Raw genomic sequence first — 15,370 nt, forward strand, 5'->3', positions numbered from 1 at the left:
TGTGACTTGGGACTCTCCAGATTCCTCCCACTGGCTCCAGCATTTCTATGCCATTTCATCTGTCCTTTTTCCTTCCCTCCCATCTTAAAGAGAGGAACACCTTCACCCTTGAAATATTATCAGACCAAACTGTAGAAGATTACTGCTTTGTGCTAATATATCTAACAGAAAAGATGGAGGTGGTGGTGATTTTAAGCAGATCAGCATTTTCCTGGGTGACAGGTTACTTAGATGTTACTCTTCATTCTATCAAGAGCCTGCTGTATTGCTAGGGAAATTCACTTTCTCTCTGAGACCCAATTTCTTCAATTTTGCATGACTGACCTGAACGAATCACTAAATAAAAATCACCTGTTAACTTGCTGAAAATGCAAATACTGCTGGATCTGCCCCAGAAATTCAGGTTCATCTGGTCCAGGGCAGTGTCTGGGAATCTGTATTTTATCAAGTTCCAGGTTGAATCTGATGAGTGAACAAATTTCAGAGAAACAATACTAAGTAGTCTTAAATATTATAAAATATTTTGCTAGCTAGAAGAGAACAACAATAAAGGTAGTATTAAGCAGGAAATATATACATTTTATAAAATATTATATAATTTTAAAGCAATATACAAACAGATATAAGGTGAAGCAAAGATCCAAAAATGTGTAATAATTTACCTCTCCCTAAAGCAACCATTCTTAAGTTTCTTGTGATTTTTTAAAAATAAAGAATATTTATATAAATACTTGCTTTTAATGTATCTATTTGCAATAAAGGGAATCATATTGGACTGTGCCACACCTTTCATTTTTAAAAGCATTTTCTTGGCGATTGGTGAATGTCAGCACACATACATCTACTTCCCTTCTTTGAACAGCTCTGTAGTTGGTTTTTCACTGTGTGTGAACCACAATCTATATCATCACTATTGATGGATCCTGTTACTTATTAGCTATTACAAAAAAGTACGGCAATCGTTTTTATGCATTTGCTAAAAAATCATATATGCATGTATATTGCAATGAGCATCCTCCTTCAGATATTTGGGTGAAATTTTGCAAGAATATCCACTGAGCTCCTTCCTAGCAGTTGGGCTTGCAAACAATGTGTGCATTTTGAAGTTTAATGAATAATACCAAATCCCTTGGAGAAAGGTAGTACTAATCAATATTGTCACTATCTGCATATGAGATATTCATTGACATCCCCTCACCAGCAATGGGTTTCATTAAATTTTTAAATTCTATTTATTGGGCAATCAAAAACTATAAAGTATTTATAAAAAATACTTCTCAGTTTTGACACTGTTGATTAATCAATTTAGAAGTCTCAAAAAAATCTGTTCTTTTGCCACTACCTGTATGGAGTTGTGATCTCTTTCTTGCTGTTCCCCCCTCCTGCAGGCTCTTTCTGAACCTGAGTATCAGAGAGTGTGAGGATTCCTTCCCTTCTTTCTCCACCCACATCTCTCCTGCCTGCCCCGGGGCGGCTCCAGGTCATCTGTTCCTCATGATGAACTTGCATGAGTCTTTTCTCTTGGGTTCAGGTCCAGTCTGATGCTGTAAAAGGGCATGGAGGACTCGTGAGTTGATGAAACTGAGCTTGACTCTCAGGCTTGTCTCCTGCTTCTTGCAGGGATCTTTCTTTTATTGGATCAGAAGATAAAGTGACATCAGTGTAAAAACCCCGCTGAGCTGCCCTCCCATGGCCTTGGGTGGCACCTAATCCGATTGAGCTCTTACAGGATAGCTCACAGGTCAATTGCTTTGAGGACACAGGCTGCTGGGGTGGGGGGTCTGTCTGCTAACAGGCCAGAGAACAGTGCCCAGGAGAGCAGGAGCAGAAAGGGAAGAGACCTTGTTGACTCACTCTCTGGGAAGCTTAGAGTGCTTAGTGACAAACAGTAAACAAAGGCAGCAGCAAGGCGGCTACAGTCGCTCAGCAGACAGACTGGCAAGAGATCCTTGCTCATTGTTGAAAAGTTGTTCCAACGTGAAGGCCTGGACTGGCCCACAGAAGTTTCTGGATGCAGCCTTTGACAAAGGACTCAGGTATTTCTTGGCATTGTTCTCTTTTCTCTTATAAATCTGGGTCAAGAAAAGGGCAAATCCCTGACTGGGCCTGGGTGAGGGGAATTAGGATAATGCAGCTTGGCTAGGCCCTGCATTAGAGATGGCAGTATTATTTGGGGTGTTATTTGTTCCAGGTCACTAGTAGAGCCTGATGCAGGACAGACTCAGAAGAGAGCAGGGACTAAAGGGTCAGACTAATCCTCATTTGAATCACTGCTTGGGTCTTCAGCATCTGTGCAAATTGAAATGATGTAGCTTTCCTGAGACTCAAGTTTCTTCATCTGTAAAATGGTGACAACAAAGACCACATTTTTGCATTTTAAGGATATAACAGGTGACATATAAAAAGCACTTAGCACATGCTAGGGCCATAAGAGCAGCCCAATAAATAATGATAGTCATTAGTCTTCAGAAGTGAGCATTTTGGTTATTGCTTAAAGAATATCAGTGGTTTATGCTAAAAAGTACCAGCCTAGTCTATTTGACTTCCAAAAAACAATTTAAAAGGGGGAAAAAGTCAAGAATTCACCTGATTTTATATGTATGCTTAAAGGAAAGAAAAAGCTCAGTTGAATTTTTAACAGTTTAAAAAAATTTTTTTTTGTTTTTTTTTAGTTATCCATGACAGTAGAATGTATTTTGACATATTATACATACATGGAATATAACTTCCCATTCTTGTGGTTGTATATGATGTGAAGTTACACTGGTCATGTAATCATATATGAACATATGTCCTATGATATAACTTGCCTATTCCCATTCCCCCTCTCTTCCGTTCATTCCCTTTTGTTCAATCCAATGAACTTCTATTCTTCATCTCCCTACCATCCCTTATTGTGTGTCAGCAACCACATATCAGAACATTCAGCCTTTGTTTTATTGGGATTGACTTATTTCACTTAGCATGATAGTCTCCAGTTCTATCCATTTACTGGTAAATGTCATAATTTCATTCTTCCTTATGGCTGAGCAATATTCCATTGTGCATATATACCATATTTTCTTTATCCATTCATCTGTTGAAGAACAACTAGGTTGGTTCCATAGCTTAGTGATTGTGAATTGAACTGCTATAAACATTGATGTGGCCAAGTCACTGTAGTGTGCTGATTTTAAATCATTTGGGTATATACGGAGAAGTAGGATAGCTGGGTCAAATGATGGTTCCATTCTCGGTTTTGTGAGGAATTGCCACACTGCTTTCCAGAGTGGTTGCACAAATTTGCAGTTCCACTAGCAATGTATGAGTGTAAATTTTCCACCACATCTTCACCTACTTTTATTATTACTTTATTCTTGGTAATTGTCATTCTGACTAGAGTGAGATGAAATCTCAGTGTAGTTTTAATCTGCATTTATCTAATTGCTAGAGATGTTGACTTATTTTTTCATATATTTGTTGACTGATCATATTTCTTCTTCTGTGAAGTGCTGGTTCAGTTCCTTTGCCCAGTTATTTGGTGTTTTGGTGTTAATTTTTTTGAGATCTTTATATATCCTGGAGATGAATGCTTTGAGGTGTGGGTGGCAAAGATTTTCTCTCATTCTGTGGACTCTTCTTCACATTCTTGATTGTTTCCTTTGCTGTGAAGCAGCATTTTAGTTTGATACCATCCCATTTATTGATTCTTTTTTTTTTTTTTCCATTTATTGATTCTTGATTTTACCTCTTACCATTTAGGATTCTTGTTGAGGAATTTGGTTCCTAAGCTGACATGATAGAGACTTGGACCTATTTTTTTTTTTCTGCTAGGTGCAGGGTTTCTGATCTAATGCCTATGTCCTTGATTCACTTTGAGTTCAGTTTTGTGTAGGGTAAGAGATAGGAGTTCAATTTAGTTTTGCTGTATATGAATTTCCAATTTTCTCAGTACCACTTGTGGAGGAGGCTATCTTTTCTATAATTTATGTTTATGGTGTCTTGGTCTAGTATTAGATAACTGTATTTATGTGGGTTTGTCTCTGTGTCTTCTATTCTGTAACATTGGTCTACATGTCTGTTTCAGTGCCAATGCCATGCCATTTTTGTACTATAGCTCTGTAGTATAATTTAAGGTCTGGTATTGTGATGCCTCCTGCTTCACTTTTCTCACTAAGGACTCTGGCTATTCTGGGCCTCTTATTTTTCCAATGAAATTCATGACTGCCTTCTCCTTTTCTATGAAGAACATAATAGGAATTTTAATAGAAATTGCATTAGACCTGTATAGCACTTTTGGTAGTATGGCTATTTTGACAATATTAATTCTGCCTATCCAATAACATGGGAGATCTTTCCATCCTCTAAGGTTTTCTTCAATTTCTTTCTTTGGTGTTATGTAGTTTTCATTGTAGAAGTCTTTCATCTCTTTTGTTAGATTTGAAATACTCTATTTTTTGAGGCTATTGCAAATGGGATAGTTTTCCTAATTTCTTTTCCAGGTGATTCATCACTGATGTATAGGAAGGGTGTTGATTTTATATTCTGCTACTTTTCTGAATTCTTTTATGAGTTCCAGAAGTTTTCTGGTGGAGGTTTTTTTGTTTTCTAAATACAGAATCATGTCATTGGCAAATAGTGATAGTTTGAGTTCTTCTTTTCCTATTCTTATCTCTTTAATTTCTTTTGTCTGTCTAATCACTCTGGCTAGAGTTTCAAAGACTATGTTGAATAGCAGTGTTGAAAGATGGTATCCTTGTCTTGTTTCAGTTTTTAGAGGGAACAAGTTCAATTTTTCTCATCTTAGAATGATGTTGGCCTTGGGTTTAACATATATAGCTTTTACAATGTTAAGGTGTTAACAATTTTTTTAAAGCAGTAATTGAATTCAGAGTAAATTCTATGATTAGCTGTTGTTAAAACCAATTAATTAACTAGTTCATTAATTCAACATACGATTAGCAGGTATCTCCTGTGTGCCAAGTCAAGTGCAAGGCTGGGGGCATCTCTTTTCCTAGAAGATTTTCCTGGTTAAGGGGAGTCATAAAAGTGGACCTGCATGACAACATGCAGGGTTAGCAAGAACTGAAATGAAGGTGGCACAGGCTCCTGAGAAAGGTAATGTGAGCATAGTTTGAATGCTAAGTGGAACTAGCAGAAGGTAAGGTGGAGGGGTTTGGGCAAAGGTATCCCAGGTATATAAAAGGATGTGCAAAGTCCCAGTGGCTTGAAAAGGTATTCTGGGAATGGTAGGAAATTTGGCCTGTGTGTGAACATTAGGTGTCTTATGAGAAAGAAAGGAAGCTGCACAGGTGAACAAGGAAGAGCAAGGAAAGCCTTCTATGGATTGGATTTCATGCAGAAGGTCCTGGAGAGTCACAGATAATTTTAATGAGGCCTGCATGGTGATTATGTTTAAATATTAGGAATATTATTCTGGAAGCAAAGGGGTTGTGGGATTGAAAGGAAAGCACTGTGGAAGGATGATGCATGATCCAACCTAAAGCAGCAACAGGGGAAATATGGAGGAGAGACCTCCAAGCAGGTACTGCCAGTACTGTGGCAGACAAACATGTAAATATGTATCAGTTCATTATAAATGTTATTGATAGGAAGGATATAGCTCACACAATTTATAATAAAATATAAAATACTCCTTATTCCATACTGCATTTATTGATTTTTGATGAACTCTTTTATTATTAGCCTATGTTTGTAATTGACCAAGTTTAGTTCCAACATATTGGTAGATGTTTTTGTTTAGATTGATAAGAGGAAAGTGAAACAGTGAGGATGAATGCCTTAACTTCGCTCTTTTGTCAATGACTTGAGTGATTTCTTTGATGAACCAGATTAGATTTTTCCTACTTAGAAGAATATTTTCCTCAGTTTTTGTGTTATTCACAGTGTAACAGCCACAGACATGATATGCTGTTAAGTTTAATCTGCACTAACAATTTCTCCATCACTTCCTCAGTCCAGACAATCAAAAACAATAAACCCATGCCTGGTTTGTGGCATTTGCCAATTTCTGTGGTGTAAATGCCATCTCAAGAGTCAATTACAAGTCACTGATGACACATCATTGAACAGAAAGTTGAAAGAGATGAGGATTAACATGCTATTATATAGTATTTCCATCATATCAATGCATTCAATTTAAATAAACTCATGAGCATAGACAACAGTAAAATGTAACAAAATAATTTAAAAATAGTGAGTCTTGAGCATGTTCGTAATATAACTTATTTAACTGAAAGTTCCTGTAACTTAATTTTTTGTAACAGTTGTGTTCAAAACCCGCAGTTACTGGAAACGTAATGATTGGCTCCCATTGATAGTAGGAGCCTTCAGCACATCACAGGATCCAAGGAGTTTAAAAAGGCAGAATAGATAAGAGATGGGAAAATGACCAGTGGGGATGAGGGAAGTTGCTACCAAGAGAGGAATTTGGAATACTTGCTCTCTCCAGGAACAAAGATGTCTCTTGTCAAAATATTGAACTCTTTGAGGACCATTCTCTGAAAAGATGACTATGAAATCAAATGCCAAGCAGAGAAGACAAGGGCTATTTGCAAGCTTGAAGGGAAGTGACTGGCCTTTTCCAGATGCCCCTGTCAGCAAATTCCTGTCAGGTAAAGGTAGAATCTACTTCTTTAAATTCCCAGCCTTTAGATCTCCTGGTCTGAGACACTGGTGCTCAGTAAATGTTACTTGTAAGAACTCAAGTATCTAGTTCCATGGGATTTCTTTTGGCATTAATTCTTTCATATTTAATGTTTACTTTGCTTTTTTATAAAGATGAATGTAATGCAACTTCCTTCAAAGTGTCTTTTAAGCCTAAAGGAATAAGTAAAAGTGATGTAAACTTTTCTGGAGAGGGTCTGAGGCTCCCCTTGCCCATACTGTCCTGCCATCAGTCATGCACTTGAGATCACAGAGGCAGTGGCAGGCCTGCTGAATAGGTCCTGATGAAGGAAGGGTGCTGTTGAGGGGCAGCTACCCAGTCTGTATAGGAGCATGAGTGAAACAGCCTGGAAAAACATGTCTCCCCCTTCCAATTTTCTTGTTTCCCACCCTAGTGGTCATCCTTTCACCACATAATTTGCCCCTTCTGCAGGTCCATTCTGGTCTTTGCTTTTGGCGTTCAGGGCTGCACATGCCTTCTTTTTCGTTGACAGCTTATCTTGGCTTCTGGTCTCAGTTCCTCCTCTGATAAATATACCGAATTTCTTCTTCCTCTCTGATCCAAGAGGGCAGTGACCCAAATTCCCTGGACCATTGATCAACCCTACTTAGGGAGTTCCTTGGTTACCTAGCAACTATTCTACCTCAAATCCCATTGGTGGCAGCTATTGCCTGGTTATAAGCAGTTCTTCCAAACCAGCCAAAGAGACCCAGGACAGTTCCACCTCAAACTTATAATATGCAAATGAATCACCCATTGGATAAAATGCAGATTCTGATTTAAGAGGCCTGGGAAGGCCCTGAGTCTGCATTTTTAGCAAGCGCCCAGGTGACACCACTGTGGCTGCTCTGAGGGACCACACTTCGAGTTGCTGGACTGGTGTGAACAACCTAAAGCAGTGCCACCTGCAGCTCTCATTGGTAAAGACGTTTCTGCTCTCAAGCCCTAGCTTTACAGGTTTGTACCTATCTAGACTTCTGCCCTCACCATAAGCTCAGTATTAGTTGCATGAGTAGCTAACATTTATTGAGAAACTACCATGTGCTAGACACAATGACCGAAGGTACAAAGAGGATAAATAACTTGCCCAAGGTAAGTCAGGGTCAGTCCCACTCTGACCTCAGAGCTTGTCCTCTCAGCCATCATACTTTGCTATTCTCATTAGCTTTCTGAATTTTATCAGTCATAAGGTACTTGATTTAAGTTTTTAGCTGCTTTGTTCCCAGAAGTCTCCTCCCAAGACTGTCTAGTTAACTCTTTCTCCTGAGACTTGGTTCATTTTGCTCTTGGTTGCTGGTCGTTCTACTATGAATTGTCTCTCTTCCCTCTTTTTTTCTCTATTGTCTTTATTCTTGTGTGTCCTGGATTAAAACATATATAAAATCTCAGCACCGTTGGAAAGACTGTAGTTGGTGAAGAAAATTGAGTGGGTGGTGAAGGAAAGCAGGAACGAGGTGCACAGTAGGGTGGAAAGGCCCAGCTCCTGGTGGGCTGGTGCCAGTCGAGTTGTCAGAATTAAGTTCCATAGATTAATGAGGTATAAAACAGTGTCTGCTAGGTAGGAAATGGGTCGAGCATTTTAAAAAGTGCTATCTAAGAATTTCATTTTTTTTTCAGCATCTTTTCTGCATGAAGCTTATCCACAGAGTGGAAGGCTTACATTGCACACATTGATTTACCCAGTCATTCAGCTGATGGGGATGAAGGAGTTGCAGATGAAATGAACTTGTACATCCTGTAGGAAGAACAGGAGGGAAGTAGGGTGTGGCATATCCAAAGCAAGGGAAAATGCTGCAGAGGCAAGGGAAGTGGCTCGAGATAAGTCTGGAGGGATGGGCCAGAAGACCCCTCAACTTTGTTCAGGAACATAGATCTGGAATGGTCCTGCAGAGAATAGATAGCTATACAGTTTGAATTTGGAGAGAAACAACTTTTTTTTTTTTTTAGGAAGAGAACTCTATAGGATGGAGATGGATGGGGCAGCAGTAAGATTGGGTTGCAGAAAACCATGTAGGAGGATTTCTGCTGGTCATTCAAGGGAGGGATGCTGATGGATTTTATTAGGAAAGTGGCATGGTAGGAGGTGCTAGATTAAAACAGGTGGATTTTAGAGAAAGTTTGGAGGTGGATGGGGAGTCAAAGGACAAGAAGGAGACAAGGATGATGCCTGAGGCTTTGGCTTCAGTGATTGGAGAGGTGTCTTTTATTTTGTTTGTGCAGCTAGAACAGAATAACTTGAGACTGGATAACTTATAAAACATGGAAATTTGTTTCTTATAATTCTGGAGGCTGGGAATTCTAAGTCAAGGCATCAGTGAGTTGGTTGTCTAGTGATGTTCCAGCTCTGCTTCCAAAGTGGCACCTTGAATACTGTCTTTTGGAGGGCACAAATGTTATGTCCTTATATAGCAGAAGGTGGAAGGGGAAAAAAAGGGACAAACTCCCTCCATCAAGCCTTTTTAATTGGCACCTAGTCCCGTTCATAATGGCCAAGTAGTCATGACTCAACCACTTTCCAAAGGTCATAGTGCTGTGGTGCTGGGGATTCAGTGTCAACATGAATTTCAGAAGGGACAAAAACATTCAAACCATAGCAGTAGAGAGAAGGTGAGTTCACTCTTGAGCATTCAATTGGGCTGTCTTAGAGGCAGCTGGAGACAAGAGAGAGAGGCAGCTGTGGAGGTGACAGGTTGACAGTTGGTAACTTCAGAGCATATGGAGTGATTTAAGAAGAAACTCCAGGGCAGAAGGAACCCCATGACATTGACATTTGGCATTTTACTTATTCATTGTGACAAATAATGCCATGGAAAATGTGTTTCGTTGTATCCCTTTGTCAATAACATTCTTAGCCTACATTTCTAGAAGAGGAAGAACCTGACAGGAGGGATGGATGTTCCTTGAATCCTGATACTGCCAATTGCTCTTTAAGTTGGGCATCTCAAATTGGCACACATGTCACACCTTTGAGAGCAACAGCCTCATGGCAAACTGAGGAGCACTGAGTGCTCATCATCGAAGCCACCTCATGATTGTTTCCATATGCATCTCTTCAGTTTCATGCAAGGGTGGACAGTTTTCCATGTTCTTTAATAATGAGTCACAGTTTCTTTTATGATTTGTCTTTAATCTCATTTTCTCACTTATCTCTACAAGGCTTCCCACTCTCTTCTTTCTCTGTTTAGACAGAAATAGTCTTTTTCATCTTGACCTTCATTCTTTATCTCAGCTGACTGTATTAACTGTATTGCACTTTCTCAATAAGACAGTGGGAATTAGCTTCCTAACTTAGTGATTGAGGAGGGATGTCTGATGAATGAGGCCCAAAATTCTTTTCCTAAAAGCATGCAGAATGGAATGGTGGGAAGTACCACCATGTCTCCCACCTTCAGCTGTTTTCACATTTCCTCACTTTTAAAGTGAGGCCTTTGTGCATTTCTCTTTTCAGTTCCATCAGATTTTCCTACATGTATATTTCGATTCTCTTGTTTGAAGCACGTATGGTTAGTGTTGATGTCTTCTTCATGGAATGACCCTTTTATCATGATAAAATGTCCCCCTATCTTTGATAATTCTCTTTGCTCTGAAGTTCATTTATTTGATATTAATATAAACATTTCAGCTTTGTTTTATTGATATTTCTATGATACAATTTTTTATCATTTTACTTTTAACTTACCCGTTATTATACTTGAAGTGCTTCTTTTTTACAACATACATTTGATATTTTCTAAAAATCTGCTCCCCCATTCTCTGTGCTTAGTATATTTAGATCATTTAAATTTAATATGACAATTTTTATGTTGGCATTTACCATCTTCTGTTTTACCCCATTTCTCAAAAAGTCTATCTTAATTGCCTTTGTTTTTTTGTCAAAGATCAGCTAACTTTATTTTTATTGATCTATTTTGGGGTTTCCTACCCTTTTCCTTTGATCTCTTTGTCTGTTCTTTCACTAATACCACACTTTCTTGATTAATATACTTTATAATAACTCCTGAAGTTGAATAGTATCAGTCCTTCAACCTGGTTTTTCTTCTTTAGTATTGTACTGTCTGTTCTTTAGTTTGGTTTTATTTTTTAATAAATAAGATTAATGTGTGGGACTTTGAGATTAAATACATGGTCAGCATTACATCTATATGTCAAGTTGGGAAAAAAATGACATCTTAACAATATTAAGGGGCTGTCAAAAATATGCAATGGAGAAAAGATAGCCTCTTCAACAAATGGTGCTGGGAGAATTGGAAATCCATATGCAACAGAATGAAACTAAACCCATATCTCTCACCATGCACGAAACTAAACTCAAAATGGATTAAGGACCTCGGAATCAGACCAGAGACCCTGCATCTTATAGAAGAAAAAGTAGGTCCCGATCTTCAACATGTCGGCTTAGGACCAGACTTCCTCAACAGGACTCCCATAGCACAAGAAATAAAAGCAAGAATCAATAACTGGGATAGATTCAAACTAAAAAGCTTTCTCTCAGCAAAGGAAACTATCAGCAATGCAAAGAAAGAGCCTACAGAGTGGGAGAATATCTTTGCCAATCATACTTCAGATAGAGCACTAATCTCCAGAATCTATAAAGAACTCAAAAAACTCTACACAAAGAATGCAAATAATCCAATCGACAAATGGGCTAAGGAAATGAATAGACACTTCACAGAAGAAGATCTACAAGCAATCAACAAACATATGGAAAAATGTTCAACATCTCTAGTAATAAGAGAAATGCAAATCAAAACTACCCTAAGATTCCATCTCACCCCAATTAGAATGGCGATTATCAAGAATACAAGCAACAACAGGTGTTGGCAAGGATGTGGGGAGAAAGGTACACTCATACATTGCTGGTGGGGCTGCAAATTAGTGCAGCCACTCTGGAAAGCAGTGTGGAGATTCCTTAGAAAACTTGATATGGAACCACCATTTGACCCAGCTATCCCACTCCTTGGCCTATACCCAAAGGACTTAAAATCAGCATACTACAGAGATACAGCCACATCAATGTTCATAGCTGCTCAATTCACAATAGCCAGATTGTGGAACCAACCTAGATGCCCTTCAATTGATGAATGGATAAAGAAACTGTGATATATATATATATATATATACACACACCATGGAATATTACTCAGCCATAAAGAATGATAAAATTATGGCATTTGCAGGCAAATGGATGAAATTGGAGAATATCATGCTAAGTGAGATAAGCCAATCTCAAAAAACCAAAGGTTGAATGATATTGCTAATAAGTGGATGAGGACACATAATGGGGGGAGGGAGGGAGGGAGGGGTTAGTGTTAGGGTTAGAGTTAGGGATAAGGAGGGGGGCAAGAGTGGAGGAAGGAAGGACTGTATAGAGGGAATAGAGGGGTGGTAGGGGAGGGGGGGAAGGGAAAAAGTAACAGAATGAATCAAACAACATTACCCTATGTAAATTTATGATTACACAGATGGTATGCCTTTACGCCATGTACAAATAGAGAAACAACATGTATCCCATTTGTTTACAATAAAAAAAATGTTTAATGAAAAAAAAATATTAAGGGGCTGTGGTCATGGCTCAGTGGTAGAGCGCTTGCCTAGCTTGTATGTGAGGCCCTGGGTTCAATCCTCAGCACCACATTAAAAAAAATAAATAAATAAAATAAAGGTAAATAAAATAAAATAAAGGCATTGTGCCCATCCACAAAATAAAAATTAAAAAAAAAAATATTGAGTCTTTCTAGTTAAGAACGTGAGTTAGATAACTCTCCCTTTCTTTAGATTTTTCCAAGTTTTCTTTCATCAGAATTTTGCAGTTTTAAGGATCTTGTACATATTTTGTTAGATTTATTCCCATATACTGCATAATTTGGGATGCTAATGTAACAATCGATATGTTTATAATTCCAAGTCCCAGTTGTCATTGCTGATATTAAAACAAAAACAATTGACTTTTGTATATTAACTATGTGTCCTGCAATGTTTCTATAATTGCTTGCTAGGGCTAAGAGGTTATTTGTTGATTTAGGGGGAATTTTCTAGCTAGACATTCATATCATCTCTGAACAGAGATAATTTCATTTCTCTGTTCCCAATCTATATACCTTTTGTTTCCTTTTTTTTTTAATACAAAGAAAATATTTTATTTGTATATCAAAGACTAACAAATGCTGACATAATAAGGTTAACAAGAGTTGACATAGACAGTTTGAAAAGCTATAGATGATTAATAACTGTTTCATTCAACCTTCTCTTCACTATTTTAGAAAGCATCTCTGGCATACTCCCAACTGAATCTTAAGCATGATGTTTCCAGGTGCCAAAATTATGTTTCCTTTCCATTAGTCCTCACTGTCTTTCTTTTTCTTCTTCTTCTTTTTCTCTGGACTTGGAATTGCTGTGCTGGTGCATGGCTCTTCCTCAGAAAGTGGTTCTTCTTTAATGTGTTTCTTTTTATTCTTTTTCTTCTTCTTCATAGATGTCTCTTCTTCTACTAGTACTTCTTCTTCTTCCTCCTCTTCTTCAACTTTTACTTTAATCTTGGCTTTTTTTGCTTTCTTTTCAGTTACTTCCTCCTCTTTGTCTACCTGTTCTATTTTGCGTTTTTTAGAATAGGTTGGAAGTGTGGAATCACCAGAGGGATCGTGAGTCTTCACTTCACTTTTGTGTTCACATTTTTCTGTTTTTGCTACTGCTTTTCCTGTTCCACTTATTTTTCTTATCCCTCTGTCCTCCAAGGTTCTTAATCGGGCCTCTAATTTGGCTCTATTCTCAACTCCCATTGCAGAACTGGAATCCTCAACAAAGGCATCATAGCGAATAGCCAAAACAGTTTTGGCTGCTAGCATTCGAGAAATCTTCCCTTTGTGTTTGGGACTTGTCTGACCCACAAGTGAAGCATGATAAATAAGACCATACTTAGGGATATCCCGTCTAGACTTGAGGGCTCTGAAAAGTGCTTTTTCTGCTCCAAGAATCTGAACTGTAGAAGCTGCATGCTTGGCCAAATTCAAAAGAGAACCTGCATGAGCAATAAGCCGTGCTCCAATTAATTCCCCAACCATGACTGTAACATTGGGTGCAATGGCCATCATTCAATTTTGTAGATATTCATACAGCTGAGTTCTATATTCTGAGATTTCAATCACCTGGGTACAAAGATGCAGGATATTGCAAATATCTTCTTCAGAAACCTGTTCCCATAGATATCTCTGCAGCTGCTTTCACTTCGGCTTCAACTTCTTCTGGCAGCAGTTCAGACAGTGTGGCAGAGGCACAGTTCTTCCTATCACCAACTTTCTGTAAACACTTGAAGTATGTCAAATTATCTGAAATAATTTTTCCTAATTCAGGGAAATGCCAGCCATACCACTCTCTACATCGCATAATGTAGTTGTTTAGTTCTTTATCCAAGTCATCTAACAAGGAAATTGCCTGAACAATCATTGTATCCACCTTATCAGCACTAAACTTTAATCTGTATCGAGACAAGCTGTGGGCCAATCCAAGACACATGGCTGACATTTCACGTGGTTCTACCCCAGGGATTAATTCGTCCATTTGTGATCGGATTCTCCTCATAAGTTCATTAACAACAGGACTATGGATACAACTGAGATTCAGTTTTTCCTTTATGATGACTCCTAGTTTAGCATCAGCCACAGCCAGAGGTTTATGTGCTTCTTTTACTATTTTCTTCAGAACTTTCTTCAACTGCTTATTGATTTTGCCCTCCATCAGAGCTGTGAATGCTTGGTCCCTTGTAGAACAGCTTTTACTGAATTGTGCTTCAGCATTATGCTGTTGGTTTCCACAGGGAGATCAATTTAACCACTTCTCACCTCTCATCACCAGCCCTGCTAATGCTTCTGCTGTATCCTGAAATTTCTCAAAATGCTTTAGCTTTACTATTTTATTTGCTTTCTCTGAAGTTTCAAATTCTTTCCACAAACTATCAACCTCTTGAAGTTTCTTCTCATTTAGAACCTTAAAGATGGCGTAGCCAACCGACGTTTCGAATAGCACCAACATAGTGAGGCCGGGTCAGGGCGCCACGCGGCCCACCACGAGCTCTTGTACCAGTGCAAAAAAAAAAAAAAAAAAAAAAACAAACAAAAAAACCCCATCAACTTTACAGCCACAAAAGGACCGCTAGGCCTAAGCTTAGAGCACAAACGTCCACGTCTTCCCGTAAAGGATCAGACCACGCCACCTAAAACGTTCCACGTTGGACTGCATGGGGAACGCGGGTACACGTGTCTCCTCCTCCGAGGGTTCTGGAATATCTACGTCACTTCCGACAGGAGACTCTCCTTTTCTAATTACATTAGCTAGGACTTCCTGTACAAATTTAAATAAGAGTGGTGAGAGACGACATCTTTTCCTTCTTCCTGATCTTACCATGCTTGTATCTAGTTTCTCACCATTAGGTAAGATGCTGGCTATAGATATTTTTAATAGATGTTTTTAAAATTCAACTTGAGAAAGCTCCTCTATATTCCTGATTAACTGAGAGTTGTTTGTTTTTTTTTAAATCATGAATGTTTTGGATTTTGCAAAATGCCTTTTCTGTATTAAGGGATATGATCATATGATTTTTCTTTAGCCTGTGGAAGTGGTGGGTTACATTAACAGCTTATTTTGAATGTTGAACTAGCCTTGCATACCTGAATTAAATTTTAGTTGGTCATTACAAATGAAGGATTATGT

General features: G+C 38.4%; 1 protein-coding gene and 1 pseudogene across 8 annotated transcripts in view; one reads left to right on the forward strand and one right to left on the reverse strand.

Moving 5' to 3' along the window:
• Positions 1 to 1,902: 1,902 nt before the first annotated feature.
• FRMPD2 (FERM and PDZ domain containing 2) overlaps positions 1,903 to 15,370 on the forward strand; it is a gene marked incomplete at its 5' end in the record, with an annotated part of 157,434 nt that continues 143,966 nt past the window's right edge. For 6 of the 7 annotated variants that reach the window (XM_079135851.1, XM_079135857.1, XM_079135858.1 and 3 more), the window contains one exon: positions 1,903 to 2,036. In XM_079135851.1, the coding sequence (XP_078991977.1) occupies positions 2,012 to 2,036 (25 nt within the window). The remainder of the gene's footprint in view (positions 2,037 to 15,370) is intronic. The other variant, XM_079135854.1, reaches the window with a different exon arrangement.
• Positions 12,785 to 14,921, reverse strand: LOC306659228 (nucleolar protein 58-like; annotated as a pseudogene). The gene is made up of 2 exons: positions 14,503 to 14,921; positions 12,785 to 14,412 (listed from the first exon to the last, which is right to left on the reverse strand). The product of its transcript is annotated as a nucleolar protein 58-like (transcript).

The sequence above is a fragment of the Sciurus vulgaris genome, assembly GCF_902686455.1.
Source record: "Sciurus vulgaris genome assembly, chromosome: 4".
Classification (NCBI taxonomy): Eukaryota; Metazoa; Chordata; class Mammalia; order Rodentia; family Sciuridae; genus Sciurus; species Sciurus vulgaris.